Raw genomic sequence first — 11,478 nt, 5'->3', positions numbered from 1 at the left:
TATTTAATGGATCGGATTACATTTTTTATTTTTCTCCGATATCCGATCCAGTAATTTAGGTCAGTATCGGACCGATACCGATACGTAATATCGGATCGGTCCATCTCTAATTGTGTGTGTATAAGGACCATAAATGGCACCTGTAAGAGACGTGGTTATGAAGCGGATTTCAAACTCCAGGCTGTCAGTCACACAGTAAAACTTGGGAACAGAGCAGCTGTGAAATCTGTCTGTCTTTGTTATTACACTCAGTGTCTTTTAGTTTACATTTTGACTGCACAATTGTGAGCTCTTTGTTTAGCACAAAAACAACATTGTTTTCTTTTATTTATGGAGCATTATTATTTAATGAATGCTCATAATTTAATTTTGAGTAATTTTTCATGTACATCTGTGCTGTATGTTAATAAAAGTGCCAGTGTGACATCTGGGACACAGCTTTGACTAAGAACTCTCTTTTTGTTCTTACTTTATGGCTTAAAAAAATATCGAGATATATATCTTATATCGCCATCCAGCTAAAAAATATCGAGATATGAATTTTGGGTCATATCGCCCAGCCCTAGGTTCATTAACATATGACGTCTACATACAAACAAAGAGTACCGTGTGTACGTGTGTTGCTGATCAAAGGGTCATATAACATAAAGGCACACAAGCAAACATCCTTGGTCAGGAAGAGGGTAGCCTCACCCTAGATAACACGGTGAGGAAGTCCTGCAGTTCATCTAAACAAAAAGCACTTAGACTAAAACAAACGTAGCTACATTAATCCTACCTTAAAACAATAAGACAAGGTACGACCTCTCTCGTGCTCCCAGAGTGCTCTCTAATACACACAAAGTTTGCAGACTATCAAGGATCAAAACCTCTACCAATCTACAACTAATTACAAAACTCTAAGCATATATAAGTAAATATTTCTAAGCATAAATGACAATCAACAATACAAAATCTAACACTCTTAGTCCAATAAAAACAGGTGAGAGGGAAACAAAGCTTCTTTGACTTTATGTCTCTTCAGGCCATGTGACTGGAAATGTCGAGTGTAATTACTGCTCAGAAATGTGACAGAAATACAGACTTCCTTAGACTCAGACCAGAGGAGTTATTTTTAGAAACAAGACCGTCCAGCCAGGCAAATATTTTATTTTCAAGTTTATCTTTAAAGAAATATTAAAGATAAACTTTGTTTTGTTTTCAGACTGCTTCAATTAAGTCTCTTTCTTTGGTTGTTTTTTTTTTAAAAGGATCCATTAGGCTTATTTGGAGGGTTAAGAGTGCACTCACAGCCTCGAAACAAGCCATTAAGCAGTTTTAGCTCCTCACCAAAAGTCATCTCTTGTCTTACTGGTTACTCTCGCACACAGAAGGAACAGCAGGTAGGTCGGGTTTCTGCGCTTACAGACAGAGCCGTGTGACTGACGTGACCAAATCGGGCATGCCTCCTCTCTCCCTTTCTCTTAATACAGACTTTCCACCGTGGAAAGAGTATAAAAATTGCAGATATGAAATCAAATCCTCAGACCACCTGTTTCCCATTTCCTGTCAATTAATATTGTAAATAAACTGACACTCATTTATTAAAAATCTGGTGTCATGACAGTTGGATTTAATGTTTTGATTACGATTGAGAGTGAATAAGCATTAGCAAACTACACACACACACTGTGTATTATATTAAGATCTGAGTACATTTATATCAGCCAGCTCCAGAGCAGGAAGCCGGGAACACTTCTCAGTACGAGTCGTCTCCCACATTAGTCAGCCTCCCGGTGATCGTACCTGTTCTTATACTGAGGCTATTTTTACACATGTCAATCACAAACTTCCGAGAATCCATTTTAAGTCTTCTCTTAAAAAACCTCATCTCGCACCCCACCCTGTCTGTGTCAACCAACAACATTTTCAAGCTGATGTTTTTGTTGGCACAATGCACACACATGCTCTTCTTTATTCACAACCTTTGCTGAAATATTTCCTTTCTGAGTTAATGACAGTTTGGTTTGCATTTGCTTGAGTCCTATCTAAACTTTACCTGATCCTGAAGATAGTCAGCCAGTAGTTGAGTGAATTAAAGAGCGCTCCCAACAACCCACCTGCACAGGACAGGAACGGAAACAAATTAATGAAATGAATAAACAGGAGCGATAGTGTAAGTTAAATAGAACAGTGGTATTGTCATCAGTGTGAGAAACATTTAGAAGTGACACCCACTGGGTGCAGGACTGATGATCGATTTGCAATATGCAACTCTCAGGAAAATAAGAAGAAAAGAAAAATATTGATCAAAGAAATTGGCAAGGTTGGATGCAAATGAGTGTGACTGATGAGTTGATGCGGAACTGGTAAAGAATTAGACGATGATTCTCATTCCTATTCAGTGTTTGGGGTCTCTGATTATGCAGTGAACTATTCCTGAGCAGCTCATGTTATGTGTTGGGGGGCACTGAGCTTCTAGGGAGGATTAGTGGCAGGAAATGCCACCTCTAGGTATCATTGGTTTTAGGTTGTAGCTGATAGTGTATACCAAAATGGACCACATGAAGAATTGTGCATATTTGTAGAAATTAAAAAACAAAACAAAAAGATTTTACCTAAAGCTCCCATACACATGAACAAAGGGATCTCGTAGTAGTAATAGGCCACACTCTGAAAAGAGGCAAAAGTCAGTGCTTTTACATTGACCACAAAAATTAATTAACCTCAAAAAGCACACTGTTTGTGTTTAATGTAAGTATCTTACATCACTTTCAAAGCGTCCAAAGTTAATGAGACCTGGATTGGAAAGGTCTCCTGGTTTTCCATGATAGATACTGAGGAAGAAGTTCAGTGTGAAGGTGGAGATCATGGAGGCAAAGAACTGCAGAGGAGGAGGGCAAGCATTTAGGAGATGTAGGAAATACTAAAACTTATCCACTTGTGTTTTAATCACTCTTTTAGACAACTTTTTAATTTTGTTGTTTAAGCGACAATGACAGTAAAGATATTCAGTTCAATTTATTAGACTTCTGGATGAAATGCTGTTGATTCAACATATTGTGCTCACTAATAGGGGTTAATGCTCATTTCATGACTTACTATCCTCCATGTGAGCATCTGGTTCCAGAAAGAAGCTCCCTCCTCTAGAGAGAACAAAACTCCGCCTGTCGACCACAGAAAGAGAGTTTAGAAACCAGAATAGCATTACATTTTTATATATTCATTTTGTTAGTTTTTTCCTTTAGACTGAAAAAGTGACTTGGAGAAGTGACAAAACACACTTGTGTGCAGACCAAAACAACCACACAGAGACCCTTCGGAGGAGGTAGTGTCTGTTTGTTTATGGTGTGAACATGATCCAAGCCAACTACCAGGTGTATGTTAAAGTTTGAGCTTAAAAATGTCCCGTTGCCCTTTGTGCTTTGTATTCTCAACACAAGAAGGTGCTATAGATGTGCAAACGTCTGTACGGGTTAACGGCTAGCTGTTAAGTAAACATAAATTACTGGTTTTCTCACACAGCACCTTCTTCTTGTATTTAACTTTTATTAACCCTATTATTATTTTATTAACACATCTGGCAAATGAGTGGACTGAACATTCTCATGTGGTTTCCAGTGACACATTTCGGTTCACTTGGATTTTTCTGTGTGAAAACAAACCAAACCACAGGGTTAATCTACAAATTTTTACTCAGCTGATTCAGAGTAAACAAACTACAGGTGTGATAACACCCTTAAACGAATCCAGAGTTAGCAAGCGTGATCACAGCAGCACTCTTCACACGATAACCTGATCAACATGCACAAGGCAGCTTTATAATCACAGCAGGCAGTTATCAACAGACTAATAAGAGTATGTCAGAGGGTTTCTGTAGATCCCAGTGCATCAAATTTAAGACTTCTAAAGATCTTATTATGCAAATCATTGTTTTTTGTTTGCTTTTAGTGTGGGCATATATAATCATACTGTTGTAGAGCTTAAAGCAGCTAAACTTCACACACAGCAAAAGCAGATTGTGTGTTTTTACCAACTGGTGCCCCAAAAGCAGCAGAAACTCCAGCAGCAGCTCCAGCAGAAACAAAGTCCCTCTTTTCTGTGTCTCTCCGGAAGTATTCAAACATCTACACAAACACACATATATTTCCTATTATTAACAACTCCTGTTGTCAAACACACACAAACTTAGTATATTATGATATATGGAGTTTATCACAATGTCAATCGATGTGACACACCAACTATATACTGTGACCCACAAGCATGTTAGTGTTCAGGATCTCAACACACGCTTACCTTGAAGTCCCGTTTTAAGGAGGTGCTTCTGCCCTGTGAGACTCCCGCAGCTACAACAGCACCAGAGTGAATCATGGGACCTTCCTGAGGATCGTGGGCAAACAAGAGGACAGCTTTAAAAGCTTTTTTAAAAATGTGTTTCAAATGTGTTCAGAACACAGTTTGAGTGTATGTTTACAAAAAGATGAAGGATTTTGATATAGTTTACCTTTCCAACAGCAAGACCGCCAGCTACTGAACATATAACGCCAATCACTTTCACCACCAGCGTCTACGAAGAACAACGGGACATAAAGATGTAAAGGTGGATCTAGTGTAGCCATTATTCTAAGTTACTGGTATTTTACGTGGCCGTACCTTGAGCCGTACCACCCTGGGAATCTTGACTCCATTTAGGTAACATTTTATCTGAGGAATACCACTTCCAGCTGCTATTGGCTACAAGAGAAAGAACAGGAAAAGATACATGTGAAGACTCGTGGTACACACAGTGCCTCATCACATGCTAGTAAACCGCACTGTCACAAAAACAGAAACACATTTAGCTTAAATTATCAGTATTTCAAAGAAGGACTCAGACATTGACAGACATGCTATTACTAACCAAAAATCTTCACTTCCACAACGATCTGAATTGTTTGTAGCTAAGGAATATGTAACAGAGCAACAAAAAAGGGGAAAAAAAGCAAAAGCTTTTATGTCACACTTCTCCAAAAACCCATTCTTGCACTTGAGGAATGTTATTATTAAACTACACAAATGGGGAAGAAGTGGTTCCAATTCAAAATTTAGGCTAATCAAAAAAGGTCAAGAATTTTTTTGCTTTCTGTCTTACCTCAAAAAACGCAACCATGACGCCCCCCACCAGGACGAAGGCACAGTTGAGAACGGCCCAGAGAATGAGAGAAATAGACAGCCCACCCACCTCTGTAAACTTTTCAATGTCTGTGAAGGCTCAGAGTCAAGGAAGTGTCCTTTTTTTCCTGAAATCACTTGAGTGATTTGGAGAAAAATTAAAGTTCCTTAAGCCTTGCATATTTACGTGGTACAAAAAAATAGGACTAAAAAGCTGTACACGTCTAAAGGATACTCTCTTTAATAACTTGATATTTGTACCCAGCCAGTTTCTCCACCATAATGTCTATAAAACAGGCGATGAGACCCGTTAGAATGCCAATCAGACCGCAGATTACCCAACGACTGATCTCCAGACAGCGGAAACCCTAAAAACACAAGATGAGAAGACAAGAAGTGATGCAGGATAAAGCAACAAGACTCGAGACAGAAAAGAAAATAATGAAGAAAATAATGGAGTTCATACAGAGCCCAGGCAAACTACCATTTCTGCAAAAGATTCCTGCACCACTCACCATGTGACTCATTCTTCTCTCCTCTTCAAGAAAGAGCTGGTTTTCAATGTTGTCATAATCCAGACTCTACAATGAAACAGACAGATGAATACATTTAATTTCATCAAATACATCTGCAAAAAAACAACAACAACAACCACACAAAAGCTCTTCCTGCTAGGTTCAATTGTATAATCTATTTAAAGAAACTGACATCCAAAAATCTGACCAATTTTTGCGTGCATTTTTTAGATGTATATACAAAATTTCAAAGACAATACAAAGCATATCTCCTCAAGTACTGACAGTTCCACTCTGCTTAAGAACATTACAAACAGTTGCATCTTTATAGCTGGCTCAGTCTTTAGTTTCTTCTTTTATTTGCTAGAACTTGGCGTTACCACTGTAAGATGGCCAAAAATGACATTTTCACTTGTTGTGAATACAGGCTTAAAAACATCAAAGTAACCAAGTGTAATCCAGCTTATTCAAGACTTATCAGAAACACAGGATTCTGATTGGTTAACAGCAGTTTTACCTCATATTTAAGTGACAGCAGCTTCTCGTTGTGTGGGATCTCTTTCGGTCGGCCCCTAATAGGGTCCTGCAGGGGGCGAGGGAAAAAAAAGCATTAACGCATCACCTCTGACCTCAGTTATGTGGTTGGAAACTATTTTACTGCCATTAAAATATTTTACATACAGCAGCAGGGAGTGGAACAATGAATCACAAGCATCAGATGCATTTTTTCTTACTCAGAAGAAAATTAGGGGACAGGTTTAACAATCAAAAGTTTTCTTAACAACTCAATCGCAGCCAGTTTCTCCAGAAAGTCTACATCATAGCTGTAACCACAAACCCCTCTGAAACACTACAGTGTAACCTACGCCATAACCACACATGTACTTCTCTAGAAATGAAGCTACAATAATAATTGTAGCATCAATCATAATCTTAGCATCAATACAAGGAATCACAGATGACAGTAAATTCCTGGTGGATGAATTCCTGAAACTATTTGAATGGATGTGAAGGAATGTACAAAGAAGTGTTAAAACTTAAGGGACAAATATGTTGTTGTTGTTTTTAAATGACCACAGTAAAAAAGAAATTTAAAATTGGGACACAACCACAAGGTAATTTATACACATATTGTGAACTAGCACAAGCATCAATGCCAGCAATGGTGGAGGCCACTTCTGTAGGTTCTGTAGGCTCTGGACCTCTTTAAGTTTCCTGAAGACATTTCTATTGATCACATGATAGCTGGGAGTCTCCATCATTACTTAAAAGTCGAGTCGCTTTTTTTTCCAAGCTGGATTAGGGCTGGGCCATATCATACCGTTCACGGTAATACCGGTGTAATGTTGGGCAATGATAGGAAAATGAAATATCGCGATAGAATATGGGTAAAACACGCAATGGCAGTGCCTTTGTTTTCATAAGCACATGGTGGAAAAAGTGTGGCGGTGACAGAGAATGAGAAGGGCGAAAGCGGATTGTTGAATGAAACGGATGAACCAGAATTGGTTTATAAAAATGCTGCAACTTCAGTGGTGATGAACTGGTTTAGCTTTCGTCCGTCAGATACACAACAAAGCACTATTTTTGGTAGAGCGTGCTAGCGGACCTTTGTTATTACCGTGTTTTTTGAAAAAGACGGCACACTTAAAATCAATCCTTTGATTTTTCTGAAAATCGACAGTGCCCCTTATAATCCCGTGTGCCTTATGTATGAATTCTGGTTGTGTTTACTGACCTCGAAACAATTTTATGTACACGGCGCTCAAAAATCTGTCAAATGTTTTAGTACGACTTTGCTAAGCTACGAACCCGCACCGCTTGATGGATTGTCGGAGCATTACAGCTATCGTAGGCAGGAGCCTCGCGGAGTGATACGTACTGTGCTTCAGCATAGTATTACAGTATTGTGTGTGTATAACCTCTTTTTAAGTTTTGTGGATATTATACACGGTTATGCTGAGGATATGTCGGCCAATTTCCACTGGAAATACCTTTTGGTTAAACTTTCAGCAAGGAATTTGCATTTGCACTGTTACATTTTTATATAACTTTAATGCACATAAAAAACAGCTGCTCGTTTAATTGAAAATACCTTGATTTTTTTTTTTGCATGAATAAAGTTGTGGAGTTGTAAAGTATCTTGTCTAGTGTCAATTATATCGTCAGTTATATCGTTATCGCAAATTTTCAAATCTATATCGAGATAAATAGTTTTGGTCATATCGCCATGCTCTAACCTGGATGACTGAGAACCTACACAGATGTTTTTTTTTGGATATTCAGTGACCTCCACTGTCACTACCTTCCCTATTCCAGCCCACTTGTTAGCTAATCAAACTCAGCAAACGCATACATCATCCGCTTCCCGCAGCGAGATGACAGGATCTTGTGAGGCTACACAAGAGCTCATCTGCGATGTGTGAAAACCCCTCTCCCTGTCCAAATATAAACACGTAGGCAGACGGACACATTTGCAGCACCATAAATTACGCTTTATCTTGCCATCCATCTGTGCAGCATGCAACTAAGTAAAGAAATTATTTTCACAGAGCCACAAACAAGCTGGAAATAACATTTTGTTTATCATACTCAAGCAAATCACAAGCCTGAAATCATATTCCAGCCAGTCAGCCAATGAAAACATAACTGAATCAGATGGTTTGTGTGAAGAAGCAGAACAGATGGGACATCCTGTCGTGCTAACGGAGCCTCAAGTATCAGTATGTGGTCCTCTGTGTCAGAGTGTATGTTTGAGGATTTCTTGTCCTGGTTTAAGTATCCTAAGCCTGGAAAGAAGTAGTTAAGTAAAATGTAATGAATGAATGTAATGAACATATATTCAAATGCATGGACTTGATCAATTTGCCATTTGCAGTGCCTCACAGTGGAAACCAGCAGACAGTTTCCAATCACGTGCCCCTAGTGAGTCAAGCATCACTGGACTATTCTGGCTGGTGAGCGACTAATTTCTGTGTAAGTTTTCCCAAATCATTCAGAGGGAAGCAGCTCAGTCTCAACCTTCAACTTTATCTCAGTCAAGGCATTGGCACAGTAAACAAATATGAGCATGTGGCTGAATCGCATTAGTCACAACTGCAGTGATTTGCTGGGGAATGCTGGGAAAGATTATCGTGGTCTAAGCGGCTAAAACAAGAACTGCTAATAAAGGGAAATAGAAGAGAAAAAGACAAAGAGAGAGCAGAGATGTTGGGAGCTCAAACTTTACCTCTTCTGATGTTATATCATCTTCCAAATCCACCGTGCTGAATCTGCCTATCCGAAATACACTGCCTGATCCGGACAGCTAAAGACATCACAGACAGCAACATAAATATATGAGTATGGCCATGTGTAGCACTTTTCAGGGTGATATGTTACATTGTTAACTGCTGGTATCCATTTAAGAAACTAACACAAGGGTCTTCTCCCCTCTACTTGGAGACTAAAGTCTATTTTTGGACATCTTTTGATGTTGGACTCATATGAAATTATACATGTCGGGTAAGATTTTTAAGAGTAAGAAGCTCTATATTGCTCCCTTTATTGAAGAAATATTCGACTTCAAAACAAACAAAAAATCTACAACAGAAAATGCACACAAAAAGCATGTTCTTTTCCATACCTTTACATTTTCTGATGCAAATGAGAAAACATCCGTTTTTGGATGCGCATATTTGGAAGGGGATTAACGTGAGACTCTACTTTCATGTTGGCTAATGCCACACAGGCAGAAACGGTAACAGTAAAAAAGGAAGTTGGATTTTCCAGAATATTTCAATATTACTCTGACAGGCAGACGTCTGCAGGTCTTGTAACTGGATCGTGCTGGGATAATCACACTTCCCAAAGCAGTCACATTACAGTTTACCTGTAGCCCAGGTAATCCAATTTGTCCCAGGGTGTTTTCCAGCGTCAAACAGGTTAGGAAATAATGGAAGTAACAGCGAATGACTAGCAATAATCTGATTATTTTCCAGGAGGACTGAAACAAATTATGAGCATCATGTACTTAATTTGAATAGGCCAAATTCTATTACTTTCGCCCTCTAAACCCAGTCACAAACAAAACTTGTGGTTGCATTTACCATCCAGAATTGCAAACCAAAACACACTCTGCATGTTTGGTGGTTTTCTCTTGTTTTGATGTGTACTCGCCGTCTTCGTGAATTCTTGCACACTTCCATCCTCAATTCATTTGACTTTATGCTCAAATGCACTCTGGGTCAAGTCATGTTGCTGCTATATGAGTAACAGTCACCAGACATCAACAACACCTCAGTAAAAACTGCGTGCGCGGCCGTGCATTAAAATGATTAAAAGCATTCATAGCCCATGCAGTATTTATAAACATGAGTCAACATAAGCCTAGGATAGCTAATAAAACACGACACAGCATCTTCTTTGGGAAGCAGCGGAGGTAATAGCTGTTAAGGTAAATTAGCCACCATGCTAACCTGTCTGGAAGGTTTCGGTATCTCAGTGCCGTTGAGTAACGGTGTCCCCTCCCCGGTCAAAGCGGAGTCATCGCCCCGGCTGGACCACGACACTTTCTTGGTGATGTTAGCCATGGTGGCTCCCCGCTAATTCGCCGAGCTGTCAATAGTTCGCTTCATTAACTTCAGCCGTCGTTGCCTAACAACTATTATTCTCTCTCAACTCCCCATGATCATTTCTGCAACTCGTGACGCTTTGTAAGGTTCGCGTGCAGGGTCAAAAACAATCCTGGGGCGCGTTGGCTGCTGGGATTTGACGTTTTTCAGTATTTCAGACTCCAGAAAGTCATGGCAAAAAATTATATTATATTATATTATATTATATTATATTATATTATATTATATTATATTATAAACAATAATTAGGTGACTAAAGACTGTATATGCAAGTAAACTGTATTATTTTCATCTGAACTCTAACGCAGCCAGACTTTACCATTTCAGAGGAAATGGGAGTGCCTTTAACTTGTTGCAGCTCCAAAGTTTGTTCCCTTCATTTTAAATATATATAATAATAATACTTGTTAGTTAACATGTCTACAAAGAACGTAGAGGTTATGCCTGTTATTAACACCTGTGCAGTGGTAAAGGGGTAAGATGCAAAAAATTGTTCTGAATCAAGAACCAGTTTGAGATTTTTAAATCCTGCATACCTCCAAGCATATCAGTTCCTTTTTATCAATTTTTTCTGCACTACAATTATTTCAAACTTACATGTAATGTAAATAGTTTTGATGAACCTGAAAAACTGTCACTCAAATTTTTTCCACATGGAAAACAAAGGAAAATAAATAAGAAGATTTTAAAAATACATAAAGCTAAAAAGTAATTAATAAGGAATAGGGGCATAAAAGAATTGCTAATGAAACGGGTATCAGTTTGTGAAATACCATAAGCTTTATTGTTTCATTTGATTTAGCTATAAAAATGTGACTTGCACTTGCAGAGGGAAAGCACTGGATTCATGGAGAGTCATGGAGAGCGGAGAGTTTTTCTTCATAAGAACATTATTGATATTCACATAAGCTGCTAAAGTTCAGTTTGCTTGATACATTGGCTATTAGAAAAACAGGCAAGAAACAAGGTAAATAGTAATAAATAATAATTATATGTGTAGCATGTATCATACTGTGTACAGATTTTAATTTTAGAGTAACACAGCAAAGGCAGGAGGCGTGAGTAGGCATATAAACTGAGCTAATTTCTTAGTTACAGTCTCTTAGTTAGTTTGCGACACTCGCTATTACAACGCTAGTTTTGAAAGTAGTTTTAACATTATAATTATATTATAGTTTGTTTCAGTAAGAATACTTTGAAATCTTTATCAAAGCATC

General features: G+C 38.4%; 1 protein-coding gene across 2 annotated transcripts in view; it reads right to left on the bottom strand.

Moving 5' to 3' along the window:
- Positions 1-10,358, bottom strand: part of clcn7 (chloride channel 7) — an 18,852-nt gene extending 8,494 nt beyond the window's left edge. Inside the window, exons 1-14 of one of the 2 annotated variants that reach the window (XM_005950864.2) lie at positions 10,106-10,357; positions 8,878-8,955; positions 6,166-6,231; positions 5,649-5,714; positions 5,369-5,501; positions 5,114-5,223; positions 4,636-4,716; positions 4,487-4,549; positions 4,279-4,362; positions 4,013-4,106; positions 3,082-3,146; positions 2,747-2,863; positions 2,598-2,652; positions 2,039-2,099 (exon numbers count right to left, since the gene is read on the bottom strand). In XM_005950864.2, the coding sequence (XP_005950926.1) occupies positions 2,039-2,099; positions 2,598-2,652; positions 2,747-2,863; positions 3,082-3,146; positions 4,013-4,106; positions 4,279-4,362; positions 4,487-4,549; positions 4,636-4,716; positions 5,114-5,223; positions 5,369-5,501; positions 5,649-5,714; positions 6,166-6,231; positions 8,878-8,955; positions 10,106-10,219 (1,187 nt within the window). In that variant the 5' untranslated portion in view covers positions 10,220-10,357. Of the gene's footprint in view, positions 1-2,038; positions 2,100-2,597; positions 2,653-2,746; positions 2,864-3,081; positions 3,147-4,012; positions 4,107-4,278; positions 4,363-4,486; positions 4,550-4,635; positions 4,717-5,113; positions 5,224-5,368; positions 5,502-5,648; positions 5,715-6,165; positions 6,232-8,877; positions 8,956-10,105 lie in introns of both variants that reach the window. The other variant, XM_005950865.2, reaches the window with a different exon arrangement.
- Between the last annotated feature and the right edge of the window lie 1,120 nt (positions 10,359-11,478).

This window comes from Haplochromis burtoni, unplaced genomic scaffold (genome assembly GCF_018398535.1).
Source record: "Haplochromis burtoni strain Fernald_Lab_line unplaced genomic scaffold, NCSU_Asbu1 Contig_866, whole genome shotgun sequence".
Lineage (NCBI taxonomy): Eukaryota > Metazoa > Chordata > Actinopteri > Cichliformes > Cichlidae > Haplochromis > Haplochromis burtoni.
The sequence above is the reverse complement of the archived record's forward strand: the minus strand, read 5'-3'. Positions and strand labels throughout refer to the sequence as shown.